Genomic DNA, 17,483 nt, shown 5'->3' with positions numbered 1-17,483 from the left:
TTAAACTGAGATTATATCTCAGCGGTGGTACACTTTTGATCAAGCCGTCCCACGGTGGATCGAATCAATAGGAGAAGTCTGACAAAATGTGGAAACTTTAAAAGCCTCATAAAAAAACTTTGAAGTTTAAAAATTGGTTCCATTGGTTTCCTCGTGAAATTTTCTTTTTGGAGCACCCTTCAAAATTTAAAATAAGACGAAATAAACATCAACATTTTCAGTTCTAGTCAAAAATTTCATGTCCGACCTTTCTAATTGACTCGATCCACTATGCGTCGATCAAAATTATTCATTTTAAAAAACAAAAAAAAAAACTCAGTAAAAAATATGAAGCATCAATACCTTTGAGTGGCATAAATGCCACGCTAAAAGAGTTTGGTTCATGATGCATGAGTAGATGAGACGAGTGTGATGGAGAGCCTGGGGAATTTTCATGCATATTTTGACTCACCCTCAAAATACTCTCACCAGACTTTGAGGAGGCGTGGAAGACAGTTATAAAAGAATAATGGAACCATATTTACAACCAATCGAATATGATGATTGGAATATTTTTTAGCCATGCATATCAATTTTTTTTTTTTTTTTTTTTGTCGATGGATATATCTGTCGATTTGCGCATTTAAGCTTGAACTTGGATTATCCTCTGTGGAAAAAAATGATTTTAATATGTGTCACCTAGTCTGCAAGCTGCCCGTAAAATATTATTTCTTCACTGCAAGTCCGGAAATTTTTTTTAACTGATTTGGGTCATTTATTTAAATATTTTAGTTTGAGTGTGTAACACATATGTATAGACACATAATTAAACATTGCAAGCGTGCCTACTTATAGTAGGAAAAATAGAACAAAAAAATAGATAAATAAAACTGTTCATGCCATGTCTCCCTCCATGTCTGTCAATCCTCTGTATACTCTTGTATTCCTCTTCGTCCAATTGAAATCCCGTAAAAAATGGTTTTCTCTGGACTCGAACTTCTCGAAAGTTCTAACAGCGTCCTCCTCTACTCCAGAGAGCATACGGAAGTCCAATTGGACCTTGTTTAATAGAAAGGACCAGGCCACATCGGCCATTGCCACATTGAACTAGGCAATTCATTTTTTTACTGGAGAACGATAGTGCAGATTCCTTTAAAAAATTAAGGAATTTCTTTCGAACCATGCAGAAAATATAATGGAAATTCCACAAAATTCGCACAGTCGTTTTCACGTAAAATATTAAACTGCCCAATTCAATTTGGCAATAGCTGATATGACTTGGTTCCTACTCTTCGGTTTATTTGACTATGCATAACGCGGTTCAATTAGCATTTAAAGAGAGGGACAGGACTACCTTAGAAGGAAATAATAGGGACCATTTGCGCGGCGCACAGTTCTTAACAATTACTCTAGTAATGCGCTTTCTTAAAGCTCATCTCTTGACAGTTCCGTTTCCGGTGTGCTCGCCGAAAGAGCATAGAGTTGCCAGTTTTTTTGGTAAAATGCGCTTTTTTTAAAGCGATTAAATCGTAAAAGTGGTTGTTCTGCGTAACTACCTGACTTGAATGCGGGTAATTGCTGCGTCGCAGCGCTGTCGTCTCGCGACATTCACGAGTTGTGGAGATGAGATCTCACCGTGTTGACAACTATGTTGCCGTTTCCTAAGGTCGAGAATTTATTCATTGTGCAATTTTATTGGAAATCCTATGTACACACGAGAGGGAGAGAGAGAGAGAGAGAGAGAGAGAGAATGCAATATGCTAGTGGAACATCGCGGTAGACAAAATCTTCATAGCATATAGGCATATTGCAATGCGGTGGTTTAATGGTATCTAAATGACGATGGCCAAAGTGGATTACATTTTGCAATAAGGACCCACTATCTCTGGCTCTCCCATAAAAGCAAATATATGCATAGGGAAACCAATGGCACGTATGTTGTTTCTAAAATGGGCCAGAAAGAGTGGTTCCTTATTGCAAAATGTAATCCAAGTATGTGAAACCACGTCTTCGTTTGCGACTGCTGCAGACTTCCTGTCATGCTTAATTTTCTCCTTGGAAAACTAGTCATAGTAATTTTTTGAAAACTTCCTTGATTTTTTCACTGTGCTAGTAGAATATTCTGTAGAAATTTCAAGCTGTAAAGTTTACTTTCTCCTCCTTAAAAAAATAAAAAAGAAGCGGAAATATTGAACCACCGCAATGGAGACACGTGGTTTTGCACTTTCGCCATCGATATGCTCAGGAAGCGCGCCATATTAGCATTTGAATTTTATCGATTTTCCATCAAATCTTTGTTTTAGAAAAATTATGAATAGCTCTCCATGAGAGGTTCAGACTCTTAGCTTAAGCTGCAAATAAACTTACTTGAAAAAAAGAGAGGAAAATATCAGAAAATTTTCCAAAATATTCGTATTTTATCAGAGTAAGTTTGGTAATGTTTAGAAATATCTATTCGTTTAGTCGTTTAGTATAATACGTTGAAGGAGAGACAAAACTTATATAAATCCAAATCATTTCGTAAAATTATTTGTACATAAAGTAATTAAAATACCATGAACCCAACCAAGTGAAATGAAAAATAGGTTTGTGAAAAAAGTGTCCAGTTTTTTCAAGCATGATATTTTTACATTAAGAATATTATGAAATGGAATGATAGGTCTTGGAGTTTTATAGTATGCAGTTGTTCATGCACGTAAATGCACAGCATGACGGATGCTGACAGTGCCTTAGCAGATGCGTCTTAATTGCTATTAAGGCGTTGAGAGTGTTAAACCAAAACATATTTACAAGTGAGTTCAAAATATGTATAGTACTTTCCTAAAGGATAATAACTAATGCACATATGGGGAACATCCTGTAATTTTATAATGATAATAAATATTATTACTGTGAGGATGTCAAGGCACCCAGCTTGCATCTTTCACCTTATGGTTAATGTCAACAATTTCATTGACTTCTCCGAGAGGTTGACGAATCCTTTGGTTGTTTTTCGTCGAAGGTATTGATGGTGTTCACTAAAATGTAAATAAAACGTCTAGAAAGTGGTGTCCATATTTATTTCAGTTTTGGATTCTATTGAACATTCTTAATCTATTATTTTATGAACAAGTACTATATTAACTATTTACACATACAGTTAAACTTAAATAGTACATCATCGTAGATCAAAGTAATTATAAATACATTTTGAGTAACCATATATACAACTATACTAACACTGTTCATCTCTTGGTATGATACTTTGTCATAGGTTACTGGTGGTGTTAAATCAAATGATGGAAAATTTCTTATCGAGCAATTAGTTTTATTCATAAGTTTCGTTAGCACGTGCAAGATAAAGGTACTTACAATTAAATCGACACGATGAGAAAAACGGACATTATTTTGAGGGAGTTTAATAATTTGTAATTTTTCTTTGACTGTATTGTCAATTATGCATTTAGATACTTCTATAATTTGATCTCATTGAACACAATAAGTTAGTGACACCTTTAAACTGATAACAAAAAAGGCTAAACAAACCTTTATGAAAATCGCTGAGGAAGTAACTCTTAGAATCTTGATTAATTTGAGTGCATGCGTCATGGACGAGGAATTGATATATAATCACAGTTTCAAAACTAACGTAGTAGCTCTTATTAGGCATGAATATAGAAGCTGGCCTCATTTTCAAAATAGCTCATTCTATTAATTCTTTATAAAACAAAGGTTGATTTTTCCGAAATTCCCTGGTTATAACGACAAAAGTTAAGTTACTATGAATTGATAAACTTTTCAAGGAAAGTTTTTACCTTGACTGAAAACGAAACATACGCAATGGATAATGTTAGCGTGAAATACATGTATCCAAAAAGTAAATTTTAGTTGAAGAAAGTTACTTGAAAAATCTTAGAAAATTACTCCAAAAATTAAGTTTGGCATAACAATTATATGGACTAGTTATAACGTAATTTTTTTTCGAGCAATCGCTGGCTTATGTACCCTTATTTTCATACTAGAGACGAGAAAATAAGCATATTTGTGAGATTTCTTACAATTATAATTTGAGCCTCGAATATTTGAAAAATTAAAGAATAAAAGTAATTGTCCCTGTAAAGGAATTCAGGAAAACATTCAAAATGAAATTTCAAAGTATCGTATCATAAGTTGATCCGATATTAATTTTTTTCTAGTGCCTATAAAAATATATGCCAAGACATTGAAACAAAGTTTGATGAGAAAACAATGAGCAAGGCACGATCGGGCAAAGTGGGGATTGGGATCATAAGAGGGAATAGTTAAATTCAGTCTCCAAGTTCGTGACATTTACGACAATTTCAGCTATAGAATTGCTGTTGGTAGTATTAATTTGAAGTTTAGTTGTCTTCGTATTCCTGTAGGGGCGCTGGGGGGGCTTGCTTGGGAGGTTGGCTTCTTTGAGCTTGGCTGGGGGCTGGTCGACTAGGAGCATTTTGTACTGGTTGTTGAGGTGCAGGCCTGGGCTGCTTGCTGGATTTCGGTGAGATTTTGGCCTCAGATTGATTGTTTAAGGTCCTGGCCTGGTTGGAGCTAGTGCCTTGACTGCTTCCTCCGCTACCGCCTTGAATTCCGGCTAAAAGTTCACTCTTCCTAATGCTCTTCAAGTCCAAGTCACCGTAGTAGTCCTCACTGTTCAATTACATAAGCGTCAAAATTAGATCAATACAATGTGCCCAAAAATACCAATGGAGTTCTTGCATGTGCCAAGAATTTGTATTTTGAGTACTAATTCCTCGGTAAAATTTTGCGAGAAACATGTTGGTGCCACTGGGTTTCTCTGAAATTAACTCCAAAGCTCAAATAAAGCTCTCAAAGTTGAGGCTGTAATAGAGGAAATATCCCATACTGCCCTGAGAGTCCACCTCTATATCAAGACAATCTCTCTATACATAGATAGGGAGCAAATACATTTACAGGGTTGCCATTTTATTTGGGGACTCCAAAACTGAAATCACAGCAACCCTGCTCATGTATTTGCTCCCTGAGAGTTTGACTAGTTACAGAGATGGACTCTCAGGATATCGTGGGATATTCCCTCTATTGCAGCCTCAATTTTGAGAGCTTTTTTTGAGCTTTGGGTTCGATTTTAGAGAAAACCAGTGACCATCGTGTTTCTCGCGAATTTCTACTTAAGTAAGAGTGCCTAAATCGCAAATCTATCACGCTTGCAAGAGCTCCAGTCAATGCATCAGAATCCCCCCATCTGTTCGTTCATTCGTCCTTCTCGCTACGAGTCGATTGCGCCTATCATAGAATCAAGCTTTCATGGTTGAATCTTAAATCTCGTGTATCGTCAAATTTCTGCATCCAATATTAAAACGGTTATGCCGACTGGAGAACATAAGGATGAACATCAAACACTACATTAACGCAAAGCAGGTTGGCAACTTCCTCATGATGATGCATGTTGAGCAAGCAGTGCAACATTCACGCAGCTTCGAAAATTAATGAGACTGGACTGAGGAAAGAAGAATTTTGCGCTAACACAAGGATTGATTTTATCCGTCGTGTTTTCCAAAGAGCGATTTACATACTTGTTCGCACTGGATCAAGAAACTCACCCTCCAAATGCGCTTGTTACTTTGGCTTATCTCCTGAACTCAACCATTTAACCTTATGATTCTATGATGCGCGCAACTTAAATGTTGAATGATATCCGTGCGAAATTCTCGATCAGATCAATAGCATCAATATTTAAAATTAATATAATTCAATTATTCAATTATTTTTGCTTTAAAATACATAAGTTTTGTAATCATATACCTTAAACACAGTTATGAAATTGCTTACTTATTAGTTGTTTACCCCCTCAATTTATTTTAATTTTTGACTTTCCATTTGTATTACTATATACTTTGGTAAAGTAATACAGACGATACTCGGCACACAACTAAATTTATTTTTTTAATTCCTTCATTTCCAATTTTCACCTCTTCAGTATTACTAATTGGACTGCATTTTGCAATTAGGAATTACAATATGTGACTCACCTGCAAAAGCAATTATGCACATAGAGAAAATAATGGTATATACGTCGTTCCTAAATTGAGCCCAGATAGCGTAGTTCCCTATTGCAATGTGCAGCCCAATTACAATTCCATCGAGACTATAATCATTGTTGAGGTGTTCCTGCCAGCACTTCAGTATTACATGATCCACATGTCGGTGAACAGTTGGACTGCATTTTGCAATTTGGAACTATGAATTCCGGCTCATCTGAAAAAACACTTATGTCCATAGGGAAACTAATGGCACATACGTTGTTTTTAGATCGGACCATATTTTATAGGTCCAAATTGCAAAATACAGTCCAGTTAATGCCTACCTCTAAAATTCTAAGTACCCACACTTTTTTTTTTTACTCATTAATAACTAACGTATTCAATGGGAGGATCATTTAAGGGAATTTTAATCTACTATAACATTATCAGCTTCAAGAGATAAGAGTGTATGCATTCGAGTATGTAAACGATCATTACATTAAATGCTTCTTCTGATTCATGAATAATGGCAAGTTAAAACTTTGTTAATCTTAAATGAATGGGGTGATTGTTTCTCCTGTAGGTTGTTAATTTTTCTGTCACCCCTACTTATAAACCTTTCCAGCTACGATATCGTCTTTCTTTGAGTTTGTTACGTCATAAATTATAATTTGCTTAATTAGTTTTACTTCCTTTATTCTTGTATTGGTTTGTTTATTTAAGTTTTTATTATTTTCAGTTTTTTTTTCATTTAATCAAAGATCTTCATCAATAACTTCACTGTTTATAATATGTATATAAAGGAACTTGTGTTTATTCAATTTTTTTTTTAAAAAAAACTGACAACGCAGCGTGTAATTTTCACTCCACATTATTCCAGTGCGACTGCCTCGTGCGCCATCTTTCTGACACGGTCTTCAATTTTGAAATGACGTTCTTCGATTACGTACGCTGTGAGTGTCTAATTGAAATTTTATTTATTAACAGGTAACACTGCGTGAGCTCATCAAATCGATCATTTCTTATTTCGTCCGCCTAGATGGAGTAAATAAAATTACCGACGAGGCAAGACGAATGCTATTTTTTTTTTCTTATTTCTTTTTTCATTACCCTCATGGGTTTTTGGAATAAAATATCTTTAAAGACAAATTAGAAGAGCTATTAAACAGAATTCGATTCCATGCTTTGTTGTATTTCAAATTTGACTTATGCTTATGGTAGAATGGTTGTTCACGTAGTTTCATTCGACTACTTTCGCGAAGCAAACACCAATTACATAGGACATCCTGCTTTTGCGTCGTTCAAATTCCTATCTGTTAAGTGCGAGAGAAGCTTTTATGTAATGCACAGTTCAGTTTGAAGTAAGAAAAGCCACAAGAACCAAGACATGCTCTCGTTCATAACCACTTTTCCACTCAACCATGCTAGGATCGCTCCTGTGCTCCGTGAAATGAATGAAAGTTAGACCAAGAAAAAACCGTCAAAACCACAAGTTACGGATTGATGTTTGCTGATTAGTTTTTCCAAGGAACTCTCCGTGCACTATTGTTTGAGTTACTCAGAAATGTTCGATGAGAAGTTTTAGTGATTCGTGTAGAAAATAAATCGGATACTGCATTAATAGAGACATTATTTCCAAGAGCAAAGTTTCATAGAGTAATTTTAGCTGCATTTCGAGTCGGGAGCTCTGTGCCTAAAAAGTGACTGACAAGGAATTTACGCTCAATGCATTTTCATTGAAGTCCATTGTCCATTATTGTGCAAAAAGAAGCAGCATAATTCAATCTAAAAGAAGTCTTCTGATATAATCTCAATGTGCTATTAATTACCAAATACATTTCTTCAAAACTTCCTCTTGTAGAGGCGTCAACTAATGTACATCATTTTTATTGATACTTTGCTCAAATGTTTTTTTAAGTACCTATATTTCATGACAAAGAATGCTTCTTGGGATCTGATAATCCTCACGTGTCGTAACCAATGGCAAGGCGTGAATGGTCGATTATCGATATATTTCCAATTAAAACTATGGTAAAGAATCGATAATTAAGGTGTTCGTTGCGAACACCCTGTTTATTGATCATTTACTATACGTTTAAAAGTCACATCAATCAATATATCGCAAAGCACGCCACGCCACTGGACGTAACACATATTGAAGTATAGTCTCCGATTTATTTTTTATATACTGAGAAAACTGATTGATCTGCACTTCCCAGATTCAGCTTCAACTAAGCAGGATTTCAGTTCAAATTCACACCAATTGACCTTTGAATTAGTATCATTCACATTCACTAAAATTACATCCTCACTTACCTGTCAACAGCCTAGAATAACTAATACGCATATCTTTGAGAGAGATTTTGAGGTTTTCATATGTAAACTGCTTCAATATATTAGAGGCATATTTCATAAGGAGAGTCGTTAAACATAAAATTCTTTTCAAAACTATTAGATGTTAGGCTGCCATGATATTCAATTTTTACGGGCCTTGGAGGACAATATTCTCTATTTTTGACTGTCTCATTGCACCTCTTATTTTTAATGGCATAACCGTAGATAAAAACTGCTCTCTGCAACACTATCAATCATGACAACCTCTAGAAAAACCTACGGGGTGTATAAAATTTGATTTCTTCTTAAATTTTTTACTAAAATTTCATACTTAAGGGTTATCTACAGCAAGGTTTACGCAAGTGGTTGTTAGTGAATCAGTGATAGGCTGGGAATAAAACGTGGATTGGGCGCAAAGAATTATGAGGTGCCGCTATGGTTCATGTCCCCACGAATAGCTTGAAAGATGGCTTAGCAATGTCATTTACTGTCGTTTCGCAAAGAATCAACTTTGTTTGAAAAGTACGAGTAAATTATGTGCTCTGTAAATGTTGAGCTGTCATTAGAATTTTCTAAACCGATACCTTAAATTCCTATCCTATACTCATTCTCATTGCATGTTTTCCCGTTAATTGCACTTTCATGCACATTAAAGTATTCGCCACCAAAAAACATCTACCATTTGGTTATGGTGACATTTCTTCTTAAAGAAAAAAATCTAGTTAACCGCAACTACGAGATTAATTATTTTATATACCACCTCAACCATCACTACTATTACTAAAAAAAAAGAATAGAGAGTAAAAATCGAATGCATATTTTGGCTGAATAATGATAACGTAAAAAAATACTTTTGTAGCCTCCAGTATCATTTTAAAAATAAAGTAAGGCCCTTCCAGTTGTTTTACGTTAAAGACGTTCTAACAAGCATTGGCAATTTGTCATGGTATCCTATCCATCCTCCCATGATGGATGTTTGAAAACTGTTTCACCCACAAGTTGTATCGTATACACTTCAGTGCAATGCAGAAACCATTTTATGGTCATCATTTTGATATTTATTTCCTATTTACATGCCAGCACCCTATAATTTCGTATTAAAATTTTGCTTTCTGATCTTCCGAAATCGAAATAGTAGCCTTGTAACTACTTAGAAGAGAATTCTTAACAATCAAAAAAGTGGGGAAAATCGCTCTCAAAACAAAGAGTATGCAAAACCACGACCACGTTATCCAAAAAATACTCGACCTTTGTCTAGGGTGTCTATATGGTCTTGATGCATCATCTCGCTCAAGTTTGAGGTAAATATTTCCTTTTAAGACAGATTTGGCCAGATGAGCCAGTTGCACACGAAAGATGTTGCAAACTGTGTGGACTTTTAACTGGTAAAATTGAACAAAAATCATATTAAGCAGATCAGAAATGTGTAAAAACGACCTCTTAACGCATTTTTAAGTAATTTGTATCACGCACGCATACTTATATGTCTCCTACGTCTGTTTAGACTTTTCTCTCGATTCCGAGGAATCATATAATTTTAAGGACCATTATAATCGTCCTTAAAAAAATGGTCCGGATAAAGAGGCCACAATGCTCAACAGCTATTCAAATAATATATGAGGAGAATTTCAAGTGACCTATGAGTATTTTTTGTCGCCAAAGGCCAGTTTCTTTTTCTTTTCTCTCTGGACAAATCTATGTTACCAGCGACTATGGAATACCCCGTGTGAACGCGGAAATCCTGAAAATTAGTAATACACGTTACGGAAATTTTGCGTTTAGGAGTAGATTTTAAACATTTTAGTTGCTTAGTGAGATATTTGTGCGATCTCACCCATGAACAGTCTACTCAGTTGCTGTTTCTTTTGTGTGAGATAAACCAATCAGAAGTAGTGGTCCAAGCTCTCCTTGCTGGATACCATATTTAGTCCTAATTATCTATAGCTGGACCTCAATTTATTAGTATTCAGCCACAACAAATTGTGGTCTAGACACAACCCAACTATGGTCTACACGGAGAAAAATCTATGACTTTATAAACCAATTAGCGGTTTATACGGAACACCACTAATAGTCGTAAATGAACTAATGATTCTTGGTCTGTGAACCATACCAAGGTATATCGCGTACCATATTAAGGTATATATACCATTACTAAGGTATATCGACGGTGAAACTACCAGACCACGTATCTCGTTTGCGGTGTTTAAAAATCTCCACTCACATTTTATTTTTTAGAAGGAGATCAAATCAATATCATTCCTTATAATTTTCACAGATTTTTCTCCGCACAAAGAGGAAAAATCACGGAAGTTTTCACGAATTGACGGTGAGTAGTTTTCTTTTTAAAAAATAAAGTATGGCAGGAAGTCTGCGACGTCGCAAACCGAGATACGTGGTTTGGTAGTTTCACCGTCGATATGTGTTATTATTTTAAAAATTGGAGGTAAATTCCTGGTCTCCGACGTAAATAGCCTGGTTGCTGATCGTCGTGAACTAACTAACTAACTAACTACATTAAGTTGCCTTTACTACTATTAATGGTGTTCCATATGAGCCACTAATTGGTTTATAAGCCATAGCTTTCAGTGGCGTGGTGTCAATTGCGATGCATCGATTGTTATGGCATTTAAAATTATGGTAAAAAATCCATTATTGAGGTGTTCGCTGCGAACACCCTGTTTATCGATCCTCTTCCATAGGTTTAAAAGATATAACAATCGATACATCGAAATACCCGCCACGCCACTGATAGCTTTTTCTCACTGTAGTCCTGAAAAATCAAACATGGTCATTTTATCCGATAATGTTTATGTAGCTGGACCCCAAAAATTAGCGTCCAAACACAATTGATTTTTTCCAGCTATTTTGTCCCGGTGTCACTCGGGACAACACTGTGTCGGAGGAAGAAAACTCACCAGCCGGGAACATCCTCGGGATCTTCGCAGTTTCCGGCTCCGTCGGTGTCTCCGATCTTGAAGACTGTGCCGATGGGGCATCCGTATTCTCGTGGGACTCCTTCTAAGCAGATGTAGTACTTGCGGCAGTCGTCAGGGTGAGCATGACGGGAGAACGATCCTGAGGAGCCAGCAACTTCTCCGGCAGCCGGGCAAGCGAATCCGTTTCCAACCTCTGAACCAATGAAATTGAGAAAACCATATTTAAGTCAAATTTCTTATGAAATAGGCCTTTTAAGCGCTCAGCCGATAGGCAGCACTTTTTGATTTCGACTTGCCTCTGAGTACTAGTATACTAGTGCTAATGCGTTTAAATGGCGCACCAGCTCATCGATGTGTAGGCTTTTTTGGGGGGGGGGGGGTGTCCATTTTTAAAATAAATAAAGCTGTGAAAACTGTATTTTATGCTTTTAACGTAATGCGCAGGTAGTTTCGATCGTTTGTCTATAAGAAAATTCCTTAGCGGTAGAGTAATTCTTATCGAAATTGATCGTTGAACTCAAATGAAGCCTAAAAAAAACGCGCCTGATGAGCTCAACGGTGAGCTCATTTTCGGGAAACAAAAATACGCGTTTACGGTTTCCTTGGTAACCTTTGTTTGCTATCAGCTGATGTTTTATTTCCATTTCCCAGCCAAGTCGACGGAGTTTATACGTCCTTTCTTCACTAAATACATTTACTAACACCTGAGCGCTTTTCTAATACGACAGTATTAGAACTTTCCCGCTTCTTTTCCTTTTTAATTTTTTTTGGAAACGTATCTTTCTAAAAAATCTCAGATAAATTATGTCTTGATATGATGCTTTCATAACATGACTTTCTTTCCAAAAACAAACAAAATCAATCAGTTGTGCTGGATTTCGAAAAAATTGCGAGAATGCAACAGATTTTTATTTAATTATAGATCCTTTGAATTAGATTGTACTAGTGAGTAATACTGAACAGTGACTGAAAACTTAATTGTTACTATTTTATATTTCTCGACGGGACAAAACAAGGATCAAGAGGAATAGAGGTATGTAATTGGCAGGTCTCCCCGTCATCCTCTTTGATGTGTCAAGGTCCAGTAAAATTGGCGAGAAACTAAAGTACCTTCTTGAAAAGCCGATATTTTGTCGTTAATTCCTCCGACATATTCCCAACAAAGAGGACTGACGAAGTTAACCAATCACAAAACTCTGTTTCTGCGGAATTAAAATATGCGTTAACGTATATTTTGAGGATTAAAATGCATCGATATTACATTTCAATTTTAGCAACGATTATTACCGTCGCAAATCTTGCGAATGGTTTACGAACTCCATATTTAATTTTAATAAAATACATATTCACACTACTTAGCGTTGTAACTTTCGATTCATTTGACCTTTTCAATAAAAAATCTATACCTAAAATGTCATTAAAAAAGGAACATAGTTAAATTAAAGTAAAAATAAAGAAACCTCTCTTTTATCAATCGCACTGTAAAATTTTACGAATTCTCCTTTCCGCTGAGATTAAGTAATCCTGAATTATGGTGGCACAAATTTTCAAAAACCGGATTATCAAATACTGAATTTCAATGGACCAATGTCAGGGACGGTGCGTCTACCTTTTTATTGATAACATCGTCATTTTTTCAACCAGCGACGGCACGTAAGGAGATTGAATAACGTGCGATTTGAAAAGATTCAATGAATTAGAAGATATCATCTGAGTTATCTTAATTATGATACTCATTGCACTTACTGTGTCAACCCATAATACTTAAATTTTTTTAGAAATTAATTCAGCATCAAACTAACGCTTAAGTAGATCCTGTTCCGGATAAGTATAACTATACCCTTTTCATCTGCTTGCTCACATATCAGTAATGGTACGCACCTGCGCAAGCAGATGAAAATATATATATTTAAGACGGGTTACGGTTTCAATTCTGTGTAAAATTCTATCCTTGGTATTTGGAGAAACTTTAGTAAATTATTCTGGTATGTAGAAAACTTATTCAGATTAATTTAATTGATTTTAAATATTTCGATTCATATAACTCATTCGATTTTAACTATTAATCATAAATCGTACCTTCTTGTTTACATTCTGCTACTTGGTCAGCCCACATGCACACTCTGGATTCTTTGTCATAGGCCAATCCAGGACTGCACTGATACCTGCTGGCTTCTCCATTCCAACAGTTCCAGAAAGTGTCACACTTAGAATCGTCGGCGAAGATACCATACAACCTAGGGCAGTGGGGCGTTCCGATGGCGGGCTCTGAAATTTTGAGATATTATGTGTCGTAAATAGATTCGGAAAACCCCTAAAAACTCATTTTCCTCTTATTTTTGGGATAAATTTAGGTGAATTTGTTCATTCCGCTGATGAAAATTAGTAAAGAACTAACTTGGATGTAAATTCAACTGAAATATACCAACTTTAATTCAATTTTTCCCTTCTTTTTTTTTCTAAGATTCTAATTTTTTTGCACCATCATTCCGAATGATGTCCTTGATAGTGATGTCAACCACACGTCAGACGGTAACCAAACTGTTCAACATCTTCAAAACAGCTTAATATGAGTAAACATAACTCGGGATTTATGATTTTTTTTCACCAACTTATTTTCGGTTTTTACCGTCGTTTTAGTATGATGAAACTTTTATTACTTCATTCTCATCTTTTGCATTTTTTTTTTTTTTTTTTTTTTTTTTTTTTTTTTTGCAAGTAACAACTCGATTTAGATGTATTGTTAACGACTATGAGATCGGATCTGTTCATAATTTATTTCTTCGACTTTTACCTATCTGTGTCCTTTCTCCACAGTCAACATTGTGCAGGTAATCACAGTTTTCCTTAAGGTATTTCGGGTCAGTGTCGTCAAAAGCCAATCCATTCCCGCAAGTTTTCAGCTCAGCGACATTGTTATCACACTTCCAGTATTTATCACACGATAAATGATGGGGATAGAATCCGAAGTCATCTGGACATTTAAAATCCTCTTTTTGACTGTGTCCTGTAACATAGGAAGAAAGAAAACAAATTATCGATGCGGAACTATATGTATGGTATAAACATGAAAATTACTGTGGTTATTATTACAGACTGATGATGCTATTCGTAAAGCTTAAAATATACCCTCGTCTCGATGGCGAGATTTTTAGATAAAAATTGTCCTGTCTTCTAGTTTGAGGACTTCAAAACACACTTGACAATGAAGATTTAAGAGCAAGAGTGGGCAGATAATACGATTGAATTAGAAAACCTCAATGTCATTCACCTTCGTTTCATTCGATTCGCTTGAATCACCTTCAGGAAAGAGTGCGAGCTTGAGATCTTTTGTATACTAGCCACGACAAATCTATCAATGATCGTCCTTTATTTTCCAAAAATACCATTGTGGGACATCGCGGATTAAAGATTTAAGTGACATTAGTTTTAAAAATAAGCTGTTAGTTTAAAAAAAAGAAGAAAAAAAGTTTAAAAAAAATAGCAGTTTGTCAATTTGGTTAAAAGTTATTTTTGCGTATTAATTTCATGAATAAATTGAATTTTAGAACTAGATTTCCCATTCTAATATTCGATTATACATTTCACTAAACACCGGAATGCAGCCAGTAGACATTTACTGACTGAAAATTTCAAGATCCTTAAGTTGACTCAAAAAAATAAAATAAAACATAAATATTGGACTCTTGATCACTTTCTGCAAGATCTTGTGCGACCACAAAAAACAAACCCCTGTGGAGATTTTCATTCAAAATTTTGATAAAATGTAATTTGTAAAACATCTACATAATTTATTCGAGGAAATCGTACTCCAAGCTGATTCGCCCGTATTTATCAGAGCTTTCTATGCCATCCTATGGCAACCATGTAAATTTTAGCCGGCGAAAATAAAGATGGAGGATCAAATGTAACAAGCTGTGCTTCGATATGAGACGCAAGCCGCTAGCGAGACAGACATTAGCAATCACTCCCAAGGTCATGCTTTACGAGTCGAAGTCCCACATGTCAGACACTCGGGTGTAATATATCGAGGACCTTGAACTTGATGCCTACAGTTTAACTTAAAATGGTCATTTTGGGTGTTATTCAGTCTTGGTAGATTCCTTCTCAACTGATCAACACCCTACCGCCAACAACTTTCATAGCCAAAAATAATTTATCGGCTTACATAAGCCTACCGCGAAATCTCGTGAAATGTGATTCCCCCGCATAATTTTGTGCGGGATTTCTCACACAAGATTCTCGTTGATATTCTTCTGATCCAAACTCCATAATGAATTTGATAGAAATATTTATGTGAGAATACTTCACGTAAATTAAGGGTTAAGGGACTCATTTGAGCCTGCTTTGTAGGCACTTCAAAGGGCTACGGAGAATCGTTTTTTAGACTTTACTAACCATGGTAAGTTTTGAAGTGAATTTTGGGATTTGATTATTTTTCCGTCTTATTAGAACTTGCCGTCAGCGCTAAATTCTCATAATTTAATCATCAATAAGAGCACAAATTTGCTACATCAGATATGCTCCCATTTAACTATGCTGAATGTATTATTTCACTTAATTTATAGCTGTATTTACAGCATTACTAATTTTATTTGCCTTCCAAGGATCATCATTTGACGGCCAAATCGACAGCGTTGTTCCGTTCAGAAAATAGGTGACAGAATTATTGAATGAATTCAAAATAATGAGCCTCCAGAACGATCGAAAGAAAGAGAAATTGAATTAATTGACTGGTGAGGGAAGTTGAATGTATGATATAAAAAAGTCTGAGATTTCTCAAGAATTTTGAAACGCAAACTCGAAATGTATGTTACTAAGAACACAGACTTCACTTTTGTTGGCCGACTTCCGGACGTAAATGAAGGTGTGGGTTTAAAATCCAGTTCCGCGTGAGTTGGATAAAGCTGCTCTGACCAATCATCCGTCTTATGTAATACGTCTAAACTTCGGTTCATTAGGTTTGTAAAATATTCTTTCTTCTTTCTCTTAGCCACTGTCCTCTATTTAGTTCACCTTTTTATGTCAGTATGCCACCGATCGCTTTTTTCGGGCCTTTAGTCTCTCGACAGAATCCATTGACATCAGTGGCACAGTTAATTTTCATAATATTCTCTTGCCAGTCAATGAAGGCTGATATATGCGTTACAAGTCCGTGAATATTTTGTACTATTCAATGAACAGATGTGTTGATTGTTAAGCACCGAAGGAATCTTAATTTGAGAGATGTCAAGTTGAGATTAGGGACGATCGTACAGAAATCTGAAGTCGTTATATTATGAAATGGGCAATTTGGCCAAGCATGCATCAGTTCAACTCTGCCGTGCTAAGGAAGAACGCCGTATGAGCCTTCAGACGTTATGCCAAGTTTCCGTCGATAAAAACTAAATTCACTGAGAAAATTGTGAATATTTTTTCCCATCATTTTCATACAATTTTGAACGCAATTCAATCTAAAATATCTGAAAATTTCAAGGGAAAATATGCATAAATGTCGTCAAATGTACATGTTTAGCATGGGAAATATGGCAACCCTCGAATGTTCATATATTCATACGGCGTTCTTCCTTAGCACGGCAGAACTGATCAATGCCTCACTGAGAAGATTTACTTTCTGCTGCAGGTCATCGCGGAGACTTAAACGCAAGGGTAGAAAAGTAAACTATCCCACCAGGATAAGTAAGAGTACAAGTAACAGGTTTCTAAATTCGTAGTGGTTAAAAATTTGATCAACTTGCATTTACTATGCTGAATACTTTCTTATATTACAAAAAGAATTCAATACAATTTTCCATTAATAAAGAATAGCAAAACACCATTTATTTTTAAAAAAGAAAAGAAAAGAAAAAAAAACCCGCGATAGCAAATAAAAGTAAATTAAACAAACAAAATACAAAATTACTAGTAAATGAAAAAGTTAAGGGTTGTTCGCAAAAGTGATATTTTACTGGTGATTATCAACGGTGAAATATGGTAAACGATACAATTCATCGCAGAAAACCAATCAATAGTGAAAGAATTGGACTCTGGTCACACAAACTCTGACCCTGAAACACACAATTTCATAGGTGGCTCTATATACACCGAGAAAAAAGATTAGTAGAATTTACCATTCCTTCACGCTGTATTTTACACAGCGTCAATTCAAAGTCAATTCTGCCAGAGGAATGGTTACCTGTACCAGTATACAGCAACGCTTACCTTTCTTCTGGCAGGATTGACTCTGATT

General features: G+C 35.6%; 1 protein-coding gene across 1 annotated transcript in view; it reads right to left on the bottom strand.

The window, feature by feature from the left end:
* Window positions 1–3,017: 3,017 nt before the first annotated feature.
* The window catches only part of Gasp (Chitin binding Peritrophin-A domain-containing protein Gasp), a 38,389-nt gene continuing 23,923 nt past the window's right edge, over window positions 3,018–17,483 (bottom strand). Inside the window, exons 2-5 of the mRNA XM_019051029.2 lie at window positions 14,049–14,261; window positions 13,334–13,522; window positions 11,234–11,447; window positions 3,018–4,629 (exon numbers count right to left, since the gene is read on the bottom strand). Coding sequence (XP_018906574.2) covers window positions 4,338–4,629; window positions 11,234–11,447; window positions 13,334–13,522; window positions 14,049–14,261 — 908 coding nt within the window. The 3' untranslated portion in view covers window positions 3,018–4,337. The remainder of the gene's footprint in view (window positions 4,630–11,233; window positions 11,448–13,333; window positions 13,523–14,048; window positions 14,262–17,483) is intronic.

This window comes from Bemisia tabaci, chromosome 5 (genome assembly GCF_918797505.1).
Source record: "Bemisia tabaci chromosome 5, PGI_BMITA_v3".
Taxonomy (NCBI): domain Eukaryota; kingdom Metazoa; phylum Arthropoda; class Insecta; order Hemiptera; family Aleyrodidae; genus Bemisia; species Bemisia tabaci.
This window is presented reverse-complemented; position numbering and strand designations above follow the sequence as displayed.